Raw genomic sequence first — 13,898 nt, 5'->3', positions numbered from 1 at the left:
ACCAGATTTATTGGATGTAGATTTAGTATTTGATGAAGAAGCCACAAATTTCATAGAGGAATCATTAAAAACTGCACTTTCCTTGGTTATATAACCTAAACCAGATTTTTCAACACAATGGTCTTTGGCTTGCAAGTAATTTGTCCAAGTTACTAGAACTTTGAACAAATTTTGCTAAGTCACCATTCAGTCTTTTAATCATATCATTTAATTTTTCATTTTCATCAATTAACTCTTGAGAAGGATCCACAATGTGCTTTCCTTTTAATTTTTCAAGTTCAGATTTTAGAAATCTGTTTTCTTCAATAATGTCCAAAGCACATTCAGTTTTCTTTATTTTTTCTTTTAAAAAATTATTTTTAGTTTTTAACACATCTTTTTTAGATCTGTATTTATTGTACTTATCTAACATTTTTGAGGTGTTTAGAGTAAGATCATCAATTATAGCATGTAAATCATCTATAGACAAGTCATAGTAATTTACCTCATCAAGATGATTATTTCTAGCCATGAAGTAGGTTTTATCTTCACCTTCAGAATCTTCTTCCTCATTGGAGTCGTTCTCAAGATTCTCCCAAGCTACCATGAGCACTCTCTTCTTTTCTTTCTTTCTTTTGTCCTCCTTCTTGAGCTTCGGACAGTTTTGCTTGAAATGTCCAACCTCCTTGCAATGATGACACGTCACCTTGCTCAAGTCCAGCTTGTGTTCCTTTGACCTTGAACCCTTGTACTTGCCCTTGTTCTTCATCATCCTTCTAAATCTCCTAACAAAAAACATAAGCTCATTATCTGAAATACCATCACTAGACTCACTCTCTTTTGATTCTATTTTTGACTTGAGGGTTATTCCCTTTTTTTTTTTGAGTTCATGTTTGTATGTGTGGTTTCATAAGCAAGGAGTTTTCCTCTTAACTCATCATATGCTATAGGGCTTAGGTTATTGCTCTCGGGTAGAACAGTGGCAGTGGTTTCCCATTCCTTTGTGAGGCTTCTAAGGAGTTTTCTCACTAGAGTTTGTTCTGAGTAGTTTGTACCCATAGCATTAAGGTTGTTGATTATGATTGAGAATCTCTCAAACACTTCATCAATGCTTTCTCCATCCTTCATATTGAACATCTCGTACTCTTTTCGCAGCATATCAATCCTCGTTTCTTTGACTTGTTTAGTGTCTCTGTGTGTAACCTGGAGTTTCTCCCAGATTTCTTTGGCTGTCTTGCATCTAGATACCTTTTGGTACTCTTCAAAGCTGATAGCACAATGAAGAAGGTTGATGGCTTTAGCATTCAGTTTCATCTTCTTCTTATCGTCTTCATTCCACTCAGCTTCTTCTTTTGGAGTCACTACTCCATCAGCACTTGTTTTTGTTGAAATCTTGGGACTGCTCACAACAATCTTCCATATATTGTAGTCAATGGATTGGATGAAGATCCTCATCCTCTCTTTCCAGTAGGCATAGTTCTTTCCATTGAAGAAGGGAGGCCTATTGTTTGACTGGCCTTCAGTTAGAGTGTAGGCAACCGTGGTTGTGCCCAAGTTGTTCGCCATTGGACCTTTGCTCCAAGCGGTGAAACTTGATTCTTGAGACCAAAGCTCCTGGTACCAATTGAAGGTTGTAGAAGGCTCAGAGAAGGGGGTTGAATCTATGACCTTCTTTTACTTAAATGAAATTAACCCTTTAAGGCAAACTTTCAATCTGAATCTGTTTGAACTCAGCAGCAGAAAATTTATGAGACAATTTTATTTTATCTCATGAATATCAAAAAACAGAATAGAGCAGAGAAGAGAGAAGCTAACACCATCATGTATCCTGCTGGTTCGGTTGCCTTGTGCAATACAACCTACATCCAGTCTTCACCATAACAGTAGTAGAATTTTCACTATAGTTAAAGTATTACATACACCAATTCACAGGATTGACACAATTCTTTCACACTCAAGTTCTAACCTAACTTGACTTAGCTATGCTAATACCTAATTCTTCACTCTTAGTGCTAACCCAACTAAGAAAGGGATACCTCACTGGTACAAGATACAAGACACTTGATCAACCTAAAGAAATCTGAAATAACTCGAGACTTTTCTCTCATGTGTATCTCTCTGCCTTTTTTCACTGTTAGGCTCTTTTAATGACTCTCTCATTTATCCTTTTACCTCAAGAAATTATAGAAAGATAAACATTGAAAAGTAAATTACAATCAGTAAAACATGAAGGAGATTGACTCATCAACAGCCTCTTTGCTATGTGATAAACTAGATTAGCTAGCCTCTGATTCAGTTCTTCATTCTGGCGGAATGCTCCTTTCACTAGGAAGCATTGTCCAAGTAGATGAACTTCTTCAGAGAGCTCTTCTCAGAACATACACCTCAAGAACACTGGTTATCTCTCCTCTAATTTTTGAATGGTGAACCAACTTCTTTTGTATCTCCTTGCATGTTGCTGAATTGCACTCTCCTAGGTCGACTCTCGAGCTTTGTGCTTCACCAACCCACCATCTCACTTTTTCCCATTAATCCTCAAAATAAGAACTTTGGTTCTGACCTTCTCTTGTTGACCGAAAGCCACACAGCAGTAGAAATAGACATTTTCAATGGTAAACCCAGATATTAGCCATTGAAAAAGCAAATTGATCCCCAAGACACATATATGACTGTAGATGCACAGCAGTGAAGAACAAAGATCAACTTTCCCAAGTATCCCATATTCGGACTGGCAGAGAGTTGGGAAGAAGAGAAGATAGCAGTATGCATGCAATAAGAAATGAATTACCTTTAACTTTTGCCTTAACTTGATTTGGTTTGATATGGTTGATTAGACCTCAACCTTTCTGTGCTTAACCTTCTCTTTCTTTCTTCTTCTGTGAACAACTTAGGAACTAAGCTTTCTCTCTTTCTTTCTCTAAATTCTGACTGAGACAGGAAAAAGTGAGCGTAGCTTTTTGTGAAAGCAAATAGGAGGAAAATGCTTGCTGTTGGACTTGGATCAGATATCCATCACGCAACCCGTTTGATTACATTGGCTCAACTGGTTTCATTTCTTTGAATTCTTTGGTCTTCTTTTGTTTGTACAGCCCATCAGTCTGGTTTTGATTTCATCCAATTGGGCTGCTGTTGTGTATTGGTTTTGGCCTGCATTACTTAACTAAAATGATTAACAACTAATTGGATAATTAGTCCAATAATTTAATGTTTGTTATTATCAATTATATTAGTTAATTTCTTAACTCAACAATAGTTGTGTATTGGTTTTAATATGATGTATTGGCTATGATTTTTGGTATATTTTGGACTTTCATATCTTATTTTGATCGAGTAGAAGATATGTTTTTGTTTTAATTTTCGTGTGTATTAGAGTGTGTCTTGGCTAATTGTTGTTGTTGTTCTTATTATTATTATTATTATTATTATTATTATTATTATTATTATTTAATGTCCCTACGAGGTAAAGTGCATGTGATCTTGAATGTTAATAATGCAAATAAATGTATTGTCCAGCATATATTATGACTTTAAAGGTGGTTTGTTGGAAATGTGGGATTCTTCCATACATAAAGCAACGCACAGAACCTACATACTCTTTAATTTGTATCCCACTATGACCCATATTATTCCACTTTTGATTTCATTTCATTCATATGTCATTTGCGAAACTACAAATACTAAATACACAAACAAACAATATCATAGAAATTTTTTCCTTCTTCATACACTGTTAGTGGACCATCGTTGAACAATTAGTTCCATTGAACTTCAGTTTCTCTTAATGAAAATCATGCAACTTCTTGAAGTTTTTAAATTATCATAATCCATCTTTTATAATCCAATTCCGAGTTTTCTAAGTGATTCTCATTTTCAAATAATATACTCCGATCCTTTTTTTTTCTTTTTTATTTGTCATTTTGGTTGAATACACAATTGTTAAAAAAGAAATAAAAATTAAATATGATATAAAAATAAGTAGAAACTCGTATGCAACTAACTGTTAATAAATTTTATATTAGATGACAATTTAATCAAATATATCAAAACATCTAATAATTTTTAACGGTCAGTTTTATATATAAAGACAGTTGCATGTGAATTTTTATCGTAAAAATAACATAACCAGATTAGAAAAGTATGATAATTTTCATCACTTTTATATATTAAGATATATTCAATATTTCAACGTTAAATTTTATATAAAATGCTGAAAGATATTATAATGCAAATAAATAAATTAAAGTGACAGATAATAATAAATAGAAGTAGTTTTTTTTTTAATTTCTTGGATAAAATCATTGATATCTAAATCGTATTATAAAGTATTGAATAATTACAAATATCATAAAAAAATAAGAGCCTCCCAACAATTTTCCTTTAATGATATTTTAAATTATTGTTATCTAACAATTTTTATAACGAATAAAATTAATTGCTGACAAAAATAATAATAAATTAGTTCTAATCTTTTAGAATATTAGACAAATATATTAATTCCTAAAAATTAAAGTAAAAAAAGACAAGTAAATATGTAAAATTGTTTAAAAAGTGGCAAGTTAGTACTTCATTTTTCTAAAGTATTAATAATATGATATGGAAAGATTAAATTATTTGAAATTTATTTAAAAGAGATAAGTTTGTCTTTTTTTTTCAATTTTATTATAGATTAATTTGTCTAATATTCTAAAATATTAAATTATTTGGGACGCGACATTATTACTTTTTTTATTATTATTTCTAACTCCCCAATAATAACTCAACTTACTTACCAATGACAATAACTCGTTAAAGTGACATCAAAATTCAAAACTACAAAGTAGAAAGGAACATCAACCTCCTTCCAAACTTGACAAATGAACTTACTAATGAATGCCTCCAATTATTTGGATTTCTATATCATCAATCTTTCCATGTCATTATTTTCTCAATCATAATATACTATTGGACAAATGCAACGTGAAATTTTGTGATATTAATCATTCCACGAAGATCAAATTCAAACATTCCAACTTGGATTCTCATCACAATGATGAACCCCACCATGAAAGGGTCACACATTCACACTCCACAAAAACAAAACATATACACTAGCTTAGGAATAAAAACGAAAACAAAATTACAATCCTTTTTGGTGGTTAAAAAATTACCATTCGCTCACTTCATGCTGATTATGTTAGAGTGCTATATATTTCTTTTGTAACTAAACATTTAGTACATTAAAAGAAAAGAAAAATAAATGAATTTCTCCTTTTTTTTTCTTTTGCTTTTTTTGTACATGTAATGTAAGTATTAAGGAACTATGATAAATAAAAAAAAAATACTAGGAAAAATATCATTGAATATCACACACAAATTTATAATATAAAAAAAGGTGAGCCAAAGGGGGGGAGAGAGAGAAAAACAACAAATCAGAAACAGACAACTACACCGCATGACCCAATTATTCATTTGCTAAACTAATCATTATATTCTAAAAATTAATAAAAAATATATTATCAGTTTTATTTTAATAATGTTACTTCTTAATTAAAGAAATATCTTCATTATTACTTAATATATATTAACACAGAAATTAATAGAAATAAAATTAACATTATCAAAATAAGAGTTAAAATACCTATTTTCAGACTATTATTACTTATTGATTAAAAAAAAATAATACTTTCAAGATTGTGATCGAAATAGTGGAACAAAATATTCAGTTAGAGGATCTTATTTTATTTTTAACTTAAAACTTATAAATTAAAATATAATATATGTTACAATATATATATATATATATATTAATAATTGTTGCTCCATTTAGTGTTGACGTCCTTTCCCAAGTTCCAACTCATACATAACCTTTTTCCTTCTCTCAAACCCAAAGCCTCTTGCAATATATAATTCTAAGAAGAAGAAGAAGAAGAAGCCATTGTGGAACATGGCAACCTATGGCACAATCCCAACAACTTCGTCATCACCACCTTCAACCCCAAACCTCGTTTACATCTCGCGTGTCAAGAACAAGGTCAGGGCAGGCCTAGGGACTCGTCAGCCATGGAAGACCATGTTGGATCCACGATCCTTTGGAATCCCCATCACTCTATCTCAAGCAATGTCTCGTGTTCGAATCAACGTCCCTTACTTTCGCGTGAACTATGCCATGGTGGCACTTCTAATCTTATTCCTTAGTCTTTTGTGGCACCCAATTTCATTAATTGTTTTCCTTCTCTTAATGGCTCTGTGGCTCTTCCTCTATTTTCTTCGTGACCAACCACTTTTACTTTATGGTCACGTAATTGACGACCGCATTATAGTGGTCGTCATGACTATATTCACCGTGGCAGTACTGTTGTTAACGGATGCCACGGTGAATATATTGGTGGCCGTTGCCGTGGGAGTGGTGGTTATGGTGGCCCACGCTGTGTTTCGAAAGACTGAGGATCTGTTCTTGGATGAGGTTACTGGGCTAGTTCACAATGGTGGTGCTGCAGCTTAGTGATGATTCATGTTTTTCTTTCTCCTTTTTAATTTATTTTTATTGTGATTTCTAATTTGCTAATCTTATTTGGTGAGTTATCAGTAAAAATAAGTTATTAGTCTTGGGTTTACTTTGTGGTTTATGTATGATTTTTTTTTTCTGAGGTATTCTCGGGTGCCTATGTAAAAAGTTTTGATCTATGATTGTAGTTTGTAGTTTGTACCGTTAGATCAAATATTTTAATTTGTTTCTATTTCATAATAGATAGTACTAATTAATATCATGCTTTATTTTTTAAGTTGCTTTATTTCCTCGTAAATTTTAGAATAGAGAAGTGTTAGGAGACGACAGTTTTTGATTTTTTGTGATTTGTAACATTATTACTAGTATTTTTAATAATATGAGATTATATCTAATGGTGTAAAATTAACAATTTTTTTTGCTGATTAAGTGTTGACCAGATTTTAATAAAATTGCTGGCTCTAGAGTTTCTCTCTTAAAATATTATACTTGTATTTATATAATAGATAGTTTGAGATTGTTTTAGATAATTTTGAAATGATTTAAAATATTATAGAAGGTTTTAGAATGTTCAAAAAAATTTTGAAAGATTTTAAAAGATTACAGAGTATTCTAAAAGAGTGTCCATGTATATAAAAATATAAAAAGTAATATAGAATAATCTAAAAATATTTAAAGAAATGTGATAGATTATATATTTGTAATGAAAGTTGTAAATCCCGCTAAAATCGGTAAATAATTAGTCAATAAATTGAATTTTAATTAGGAGAATTAAAAATGCAAAACTAACATAAAAATAGGATAGAGCTCGTCAAAACGAAAAATTCGATACCAATCTTGAAATTTTGGCCCAAAATCAGACTGAAAATACCGAACCGGTGATCAAACTGGGCCCATGGGTCCAACCGGACCCAAACCCTTAAAAGAAACAGCATCTCTCTTCTCCCTCGTTAGCTTCAGCGACGCCAAAATAGAAGGGAGAGGAGGAGAGCTTTCCTAACCCTCTTCAATATTTCCAACCACCATATCTTCCTCGTTTGAGCTCCGGTCACTGCACCGTTTGCGGCCACGTGTCCAGCGCGTCGAGCTCTACATTTCTGTCGGATCAATTTCACCGGTAAGCTTTGTTTTTGTTTCAGAATCTCTACCCCCTTTCTTTGGTAAAATTGAAACCCTACAGTGAAATTTTGCCCAGTTTTGTGTTTTAGTTTCGAGTTAGCTTCCGGAGCTTATTCGGCTTGAGCTATTATACATATGGGTACGGTAAGGATACCCTAACCCTAGCTCAATCTTGCATTTATAGTGAAAAATCTGAATTTGGAACATATATATGAATTAGGTGTAGATTAAGTGGATATATATGCATTGGAATTAAATTGGGAGCATTTGGAAGCTTGTTGGTGATTGGAGTCAAGAATTAGGTTGGTTTCTCAAGCTTGTGAGGGGCTGTGATTGTGTTCTTGTGGCTGCCTTGGTCCAAGCGCGGTGATCGGCCAATGTATGGTTTAAGTTTCGCGCGTTTAATATTTAAAGTGTTGTGAAAACTTAGGCTAGAAGAATCATAGGTTAAGTTGAATTGGTTAATTGCATTTGATGATTAGTGTTGTGAAGTTGTTGAATAACTTGTGGATGAATATGTATTGGAATTTATGAGGTGTTGAAGTTAATGAATGTGAACTCTTGAAATTGAGCTAGTGATAGGAATTATGAGCATGAATTGTTGGTATTGAATTTGTGTTCTTGAGACCATTAATGAAGGGTTGATATATGTTAATGGAATTTAATTGATATGTGTTGATAAAGGGTTGATATATGTGAAGAATGGTTAGTATATGGGAAGAGTTAATATATGTAAATGAGGGGTTGTTTATATATGTGATGTATGTTGATATATATTGGTGGTTAATGTTTGTTAGATTAGTTGAAGGTAAATTGGATGTGGATGTTAATAAAATAGGCTTGATATGTTAGTAATGTGCAGGTTTAATGGTAAGGAACTTGAAATTGGTGAAAATGAGATTTCGAAGCTAATTGGTAAAAATTGAACTTTGGTGAACTTTGAAAGTCCATAACTTGCTCCTCAAATTTTGGATGGAATTGTGGTTTGTTTCAAATGAAAGAGGGTTTTGTAAGCTTTTAAACGATATCAACTTTGTGAAAAACGAAATTTTGTGGAGAAAGTTATGGACAATGAAAAACTGGTGTATGAAACTGGGTTAATGCAGGTTTAAAAACTGGTTATGCAGCTTTCTGGGCATTCTGCATTTTTGGAAAAACGTCCATCCAGCGTGGCGTAGCATTTTAGCGACGCATGTGCGAGAAGCCATGCGTGCGCGTGAAAAGCTAATACGCATGATCACGCGTACACATGACTCACGCGTACGCGTGACTACTGCCTACTGCAAAACCGGATTTTGACTGTTTTAAACCAAATTTTCACTTCTAAACCTCCATTTTCTGCCTTTTAAGACTTAAAGCATAGTACTAAGTCTAGTAGATAAATGAAGTTAGGAAAATAAGATAACTTGAGGGTGAAGTAAGAGCTAAATGATGGATTGCACGAAGAAGATAAGAATATTAAAGAAGTTTAATGCCAAGGCTTGATAATTGATGATGTATTGATCATGAAAATGAAATGGCTTATGAATGATGATATCTCTGAGATACGAGTTTTCCGGGGTAAGAACCGTGGCTTGCCACCACGTGTTCCAGGTTGAATCTCGATACTCTGTTGACCCTATGTCGTAAGGGTGACCAGGCACGTATAAATTTCCGGGTATGGATAGCCCCATTGAGTGATTTAAATGATAATTGATTATGAAATCTATGCATAGACTCTTGGGGATGCGCGACGGGGGACAGTCTAAGGTTTTCGAACTTGTCGGGTTGGCTGGATAACCGACAGATGAGTCTCATCAGCCATAGGACATGCATGCATCATGTGCACTTGTTTGTTTTGATTGCTATGTATTTCTTGGGTTTGCCTAATTGAATATAAATCTCTTGCTACCTGTTGTACTTGCTATTTGCACTATCTGCTTATTACTTGTGCGTGAACTTGTTTGGTTGTTTGTCTTTGCTGAATTGTGGAAGACGGAGGGATGGAGGAAAGGGTGAAATGGCTTGGTGTTATGTTAGGTTTAGAATTGAGTGAGTTTAAGCAGGTTTAGATTACCTACCCCTATTATGGCTTCTGTTTATTAACTAAGCTTTACAATTGTATGACGGAGTTCTAGAATTGCCTCTGGTATTCTTAGGACCTTATTTATTATATGCGTAGCACTTTTATCATGCTGAGAACATCCGGTTCTCATCCCATATTGTGTTGTTGTTTTTCAGATGCAGGTGGAGAGGCTCCTCGCTAGGCGTCTAGATCTTTGAAGCGAAGTATTTCCTGGGTGTATTTTGGGTTTCTGTTTATGTATATGTATATATATGTGTTTAGCTTACTCTCCAAGTAACTTGTGTATGCTGCTCCTCATAGAGGATGAGGGAGAGATAGAAGTTTATTTGGTATTTTGGTATTTTTTGGGATACCTATGTATGTATATATGTATATATATGTATCCTCCGGCCAGCTTTGGCTTCGCAAGTTGAGTCAGGATCTAGTTATGTTGTTTTCTTGCCTTTCCTTTACTCTTTTGCTTATCTTTATCATTTTCCATTAGGTTTCTTAGCACGCATGTAATTCTATTCCTCGAGCGTTGCGATTTTTATTCTGCGATTTTGTTTTAACCGTTTTTAAAGGCTCCTAGTATATTGTCTCTTCCACTATTACGTATATATATTTTACTGTTTAGAGGTCCGTAACACCATACTACCTCTGTTCTACGACTTAAGCGTAAAACTCTGTGTAGTAGGGTGTTACAAAAGTTCTGAACACTCGATTTAAATGATAATTAAATTCTATCATGACTATTCATTAATGAGGTGGATAATTATAAATAGAAGTTGAGAGTTAGAATTTGAGTATATAAATTATTTTTAATAAATACTTAAATAATAAAGTATTTATCTATCAAATATTCTTTTCTTCTGTATTCTTAATTTTTTTATTAAATATTAAAAAATAGACTAAATTTTAATTCAAGAGATTAAATATGTCTAAATATTAGCACAATAATATTAAAGTGTGTCCAAAATCGTAACATCTAATTAGTATATCCAATTATTTACTCTTCACATTTAAAGAAAAAAAACCTAAGGATAAAATAGATTTTGGACGGGAAAAAGAGAAAAACTTTCCTCCAATTAGATATATGAAAATTTAAAAATATTTATATACTAAACATTATGTATCAAATAAATTTATATTATATATTTTAATATATATTTTATACGAATAATTAATTTTTTAGAATCTTGCCTCTTTTATAAATAAAAATTAAATTATCTTATACAAAATTTAGATATTCCTTAATTTAGATTTTAGTTTTTGAAATTAAATTGAATTGATTTTAAATCTTTCGATTTCTTTATTTATATGCTACTATTTTTAGAATCAATTATTAAATTAGATTGTCACTGCTTTAAAATATATTATCTAATTTGTTACTCTTTTATGGGCAAAAAACACAATTAAGCCAAGGGAGGAAACAAATTACATGAATCAGCCAAACTGAAAATAGCTTCACGAATCAGCCAAAGCACACTACTATGTAATTCGAACTAGCTGGATTTGAACTATATTAACATATAATTCGAACCAACTTAACTCGAATTATGAAGGAACATGTGATTAACCTAATTCGAATCTACATGGTTCGAACTACCAATGAGCATAATTCGAACTAGGTTTGTTCGAATTACACAGTTGGATGCTTCCCCAAGTAATTCGAACCTAGTTGGTTCGAATTACTCAAATTTTGCCTCAAATAGTAATTCGAACGGGGCTGGTTCGAATTACATAGGTTTCGGCTATATAAGGAGTTTGAATCAGCCTCATTCAAATCACTTTTTCATTCTCATACCCCACCAAATTTCAGAGAAAACGACCCAGATTCGATCCGACAAAGACTCGAACAGAATACTCAGCCGATGGGGGACGATCCGGAAAGGCTATATCGGTTTGACGGAGTTGCTCATATAGCCGGGGTCATCAACGACGAGGTTAGTAGATAGAAAACTTTGTGCTAGCGGTTCATCTAAGTTAGTGGTTTTGCATGTAGTTTTAGTGGTGGTTTATGTTAGCGGTTTATCCTAGTGGTATTGCAAGTGGTTTATTTGAGAGGTTTTGCATGCGATTTAGTTGGTGGTTTATGTTAGTGGTTTTTGTTAGTGGTTTTGTATGCGGTTTTGTTGATGGTTTATGTTGGCGGTTTATTTTGGTGGTATTGAAAGTGGTTTATTATGTGATTTTGTGTGCGATTTATGATAGTGGTTTTGCATGTGGTTTTCGTAAGTGGATTTGTATGCGGTTTATGTTAGCGGTTAAAGCATGTGGTTTTGTTGGCGGTTTAGGTTAGGAGTTTTTAGTAGTGGTTTTTGTTAGTACTTTTGTATGCGGTTTTGTTGATGATTTATTTTGGCGGTTTATTTTGGTGGTATTGGAAGTGGTTGACCATGTGCTTTTGTAAGCGGTTTATGATAGTGGTTTTGCATGTGTTTTTCATAAGTGGATTTATATGCGGTTTATGTTAGCGGTTTAAGCATGTGGTTTTGCAACTGGTTTGTTATATTGGTTTTGCATGTAGATTCTGTTAGTGGTTTCGATTAGTGGTTTCTGGTGTTAGTTATTTTTGTCACTGGTTTTCTAAGTGGTTCTAATAATGCGGTGCATGTAATGCGCAGCCACAACGATGCATCAGGAGCATGTGGCAGCAGCAGGGCATGCGACTCGATGAGCGGTATGTTTCGTACTTGCAGATGGCCGGATTATACCATCTTGCGAGGCTGAACGATAGATGGTTCCAGTTAGATGAGCCCCTTGTTAGTGCCTTCGTTGAGCGGTGGCGTCCGGAGACGCACACCTTCCATATGTCGTTCGGAGAGTCCACGATCACACTTCAGGACGTGGCGTATCAGTTGGGGTTGCCAGTGGACGGGCGTTATGTCAGCAGTTGCCTTATAGATTTCCAGATATACATCCAGGGTGACCGTCCAGCTTGGGCATGGTTCCAGGAGTTGCTTGGAGTGATTCCTCCTCCGAGCCAAGTTCAGAAGTTTGCAGTAAACTGCACCTGGTTCCAGGAGACTTTTGGAGAGTGCCCCGAGGCAGCCGATGAGGAGACTGTGCGGCGCTTTGCTCGTGCCTATATCATGATGTTGTTGGGCACTTAGCTGTTTGCTGACAAGTCCGGCAACTGCATTCACATCAGATGGCTTCCCTATTTAGCTAGGCTTGAGGAGATGGGTACCTACAGGTGGGGGTCTGCAACACTGGCATGGTTGTACCGGTGCATGTGCCGAGTGGCGAACAGACATGTGGTGAAGTTAGCGGGCCCACTTCAGCTACTTCAGTCTGGATCTTTTGGCACTTTCCTAGGTTTATGCCTGCTGGGTATGATACGTGCAGCTGGCCGTTGGCCTTGAGGTACCCTACTCAGACTTTTCTATTTCAAGTTAAAATAGTTAATGTTCATGTACGCTTGTAATGTATTACAAATATGTCACACTTTTAATTAGCCATCACACCCATGTGAGATGCAGGTGGTCAGGTTACAACCCTTCCGGTAGCGAGAAGGGAACTAGAGTGCAGAGTTGGAGACTGAGGATAGACATGTTACAGGCCAGGGATGTGAGTATACTACCGGCTAAGTTTATTTAATTAACTAAACTTTATGAATTTAGAACATGAATTGGCCTGACAATGTTGGAATCTTTGTGCAGTTTATCTGGATGCCGTATAGCTCCCCCGAGGTGCTGCAGGTTGTGCATCCGGAGGCGTTGGAGCCTCGGTATACGGCGATGTGGTGGTCTGTGACGTCACTGATATACTTTGCCGTTATAAAATAGCATCAGATAGATAGGGTTCTACCGCAGTTCGGCAGAGTCCAGCCCCATCCGCAGCCCGCCCTGAACATCGACTTTCTGATGTCGAAGGACGGGAGAGGCGGTGATCGTTGGTTCCCGTCCGCTTTGTAGTTTTGGCATCTTCATTGGGAGAGCTGTGCGGACCACGTTGTCCGGTTCGATGTTGTTGCGGACCCTGAACCCTCACATGACTTCCTGGAGTGGTCGAGTCAGCATGGAAAGAGGTTCTTGTCACCGAGATGTATTTGGGGGATCCGAGAGCCGTTCCTATTCCTGTGGAGGCGTCACAGAGGGGTGCTGGGCGAGTTCTTGACATGGATCGTGTTGACGACGTGCCGGATAGGCGTCGGGTCGAGAGGAGATCTCGTGTGGGGACACGACGGAGCTAGCGTGAGTGGAGGTGGCTGGACCAGGCTATGGACGAGGTTGACGGGGACGGTCGAGGTGGAGGAAGACCACGAGG

At 35.3% G+C, this 13,898-nt stretch overlaps 1 protein-coding gene across 1 annotated transcript; it reads left to right on the top strand.

The window, feature by feature from the left end:
• Window positions 1-5,797: 5,797 nt before the first annotated feature.
• On the top strand, window positions 5,798-6,725 carry LOC107616869 (PRA1 family protein F3-like). The gene has a single exon (XM_016318766.3). The coding sequence runs from the start codon at window positions 5,903-5,905 to the stop codon at window positions 6,458-6,460; it is 558 nt and encodes a 185-aa protein (XP_016174252.1). The 5' UTR covers window positions 5,798-5,902; the 3' UTR covers window positions 6,461-6,725.
• The last annotated feature ends 7,173 nt before the right edge of the window (window positions 6,726-13,898 follow it).

The sequence above is a fragment of the Arachis ipaensis genome, chromosome B9 (genome assembly GCF_059453495.1).
Source record: "Arachis ipaensis isolate K30076 ecotype BB chromosome B9, ASM5945349v1, whole genome shotgun sequence".
Classification (NCBI taxonomy): domain Eukaryota; kingdom Viridiplantae; phylum Streptophyta; class Magnoliopsida; order Fabales; family Fabaceae; genus Arachis; species Arachis ipaensis.
The sequence above is the reverse complement of the archived record's forward strand: the minus strand, read 5'-3'. Positions and strand labels throughout refer to the sequence as shown.

Excerpts from the sequence above, each read along its gene's own strand:
- LOC107616869 (XM_016318766.3), top strand. The coding sequence starts at position 5,903 with ATGGCAACCTATGGCACAATCCCAACAACTTCGTCATCACCACCTTCA.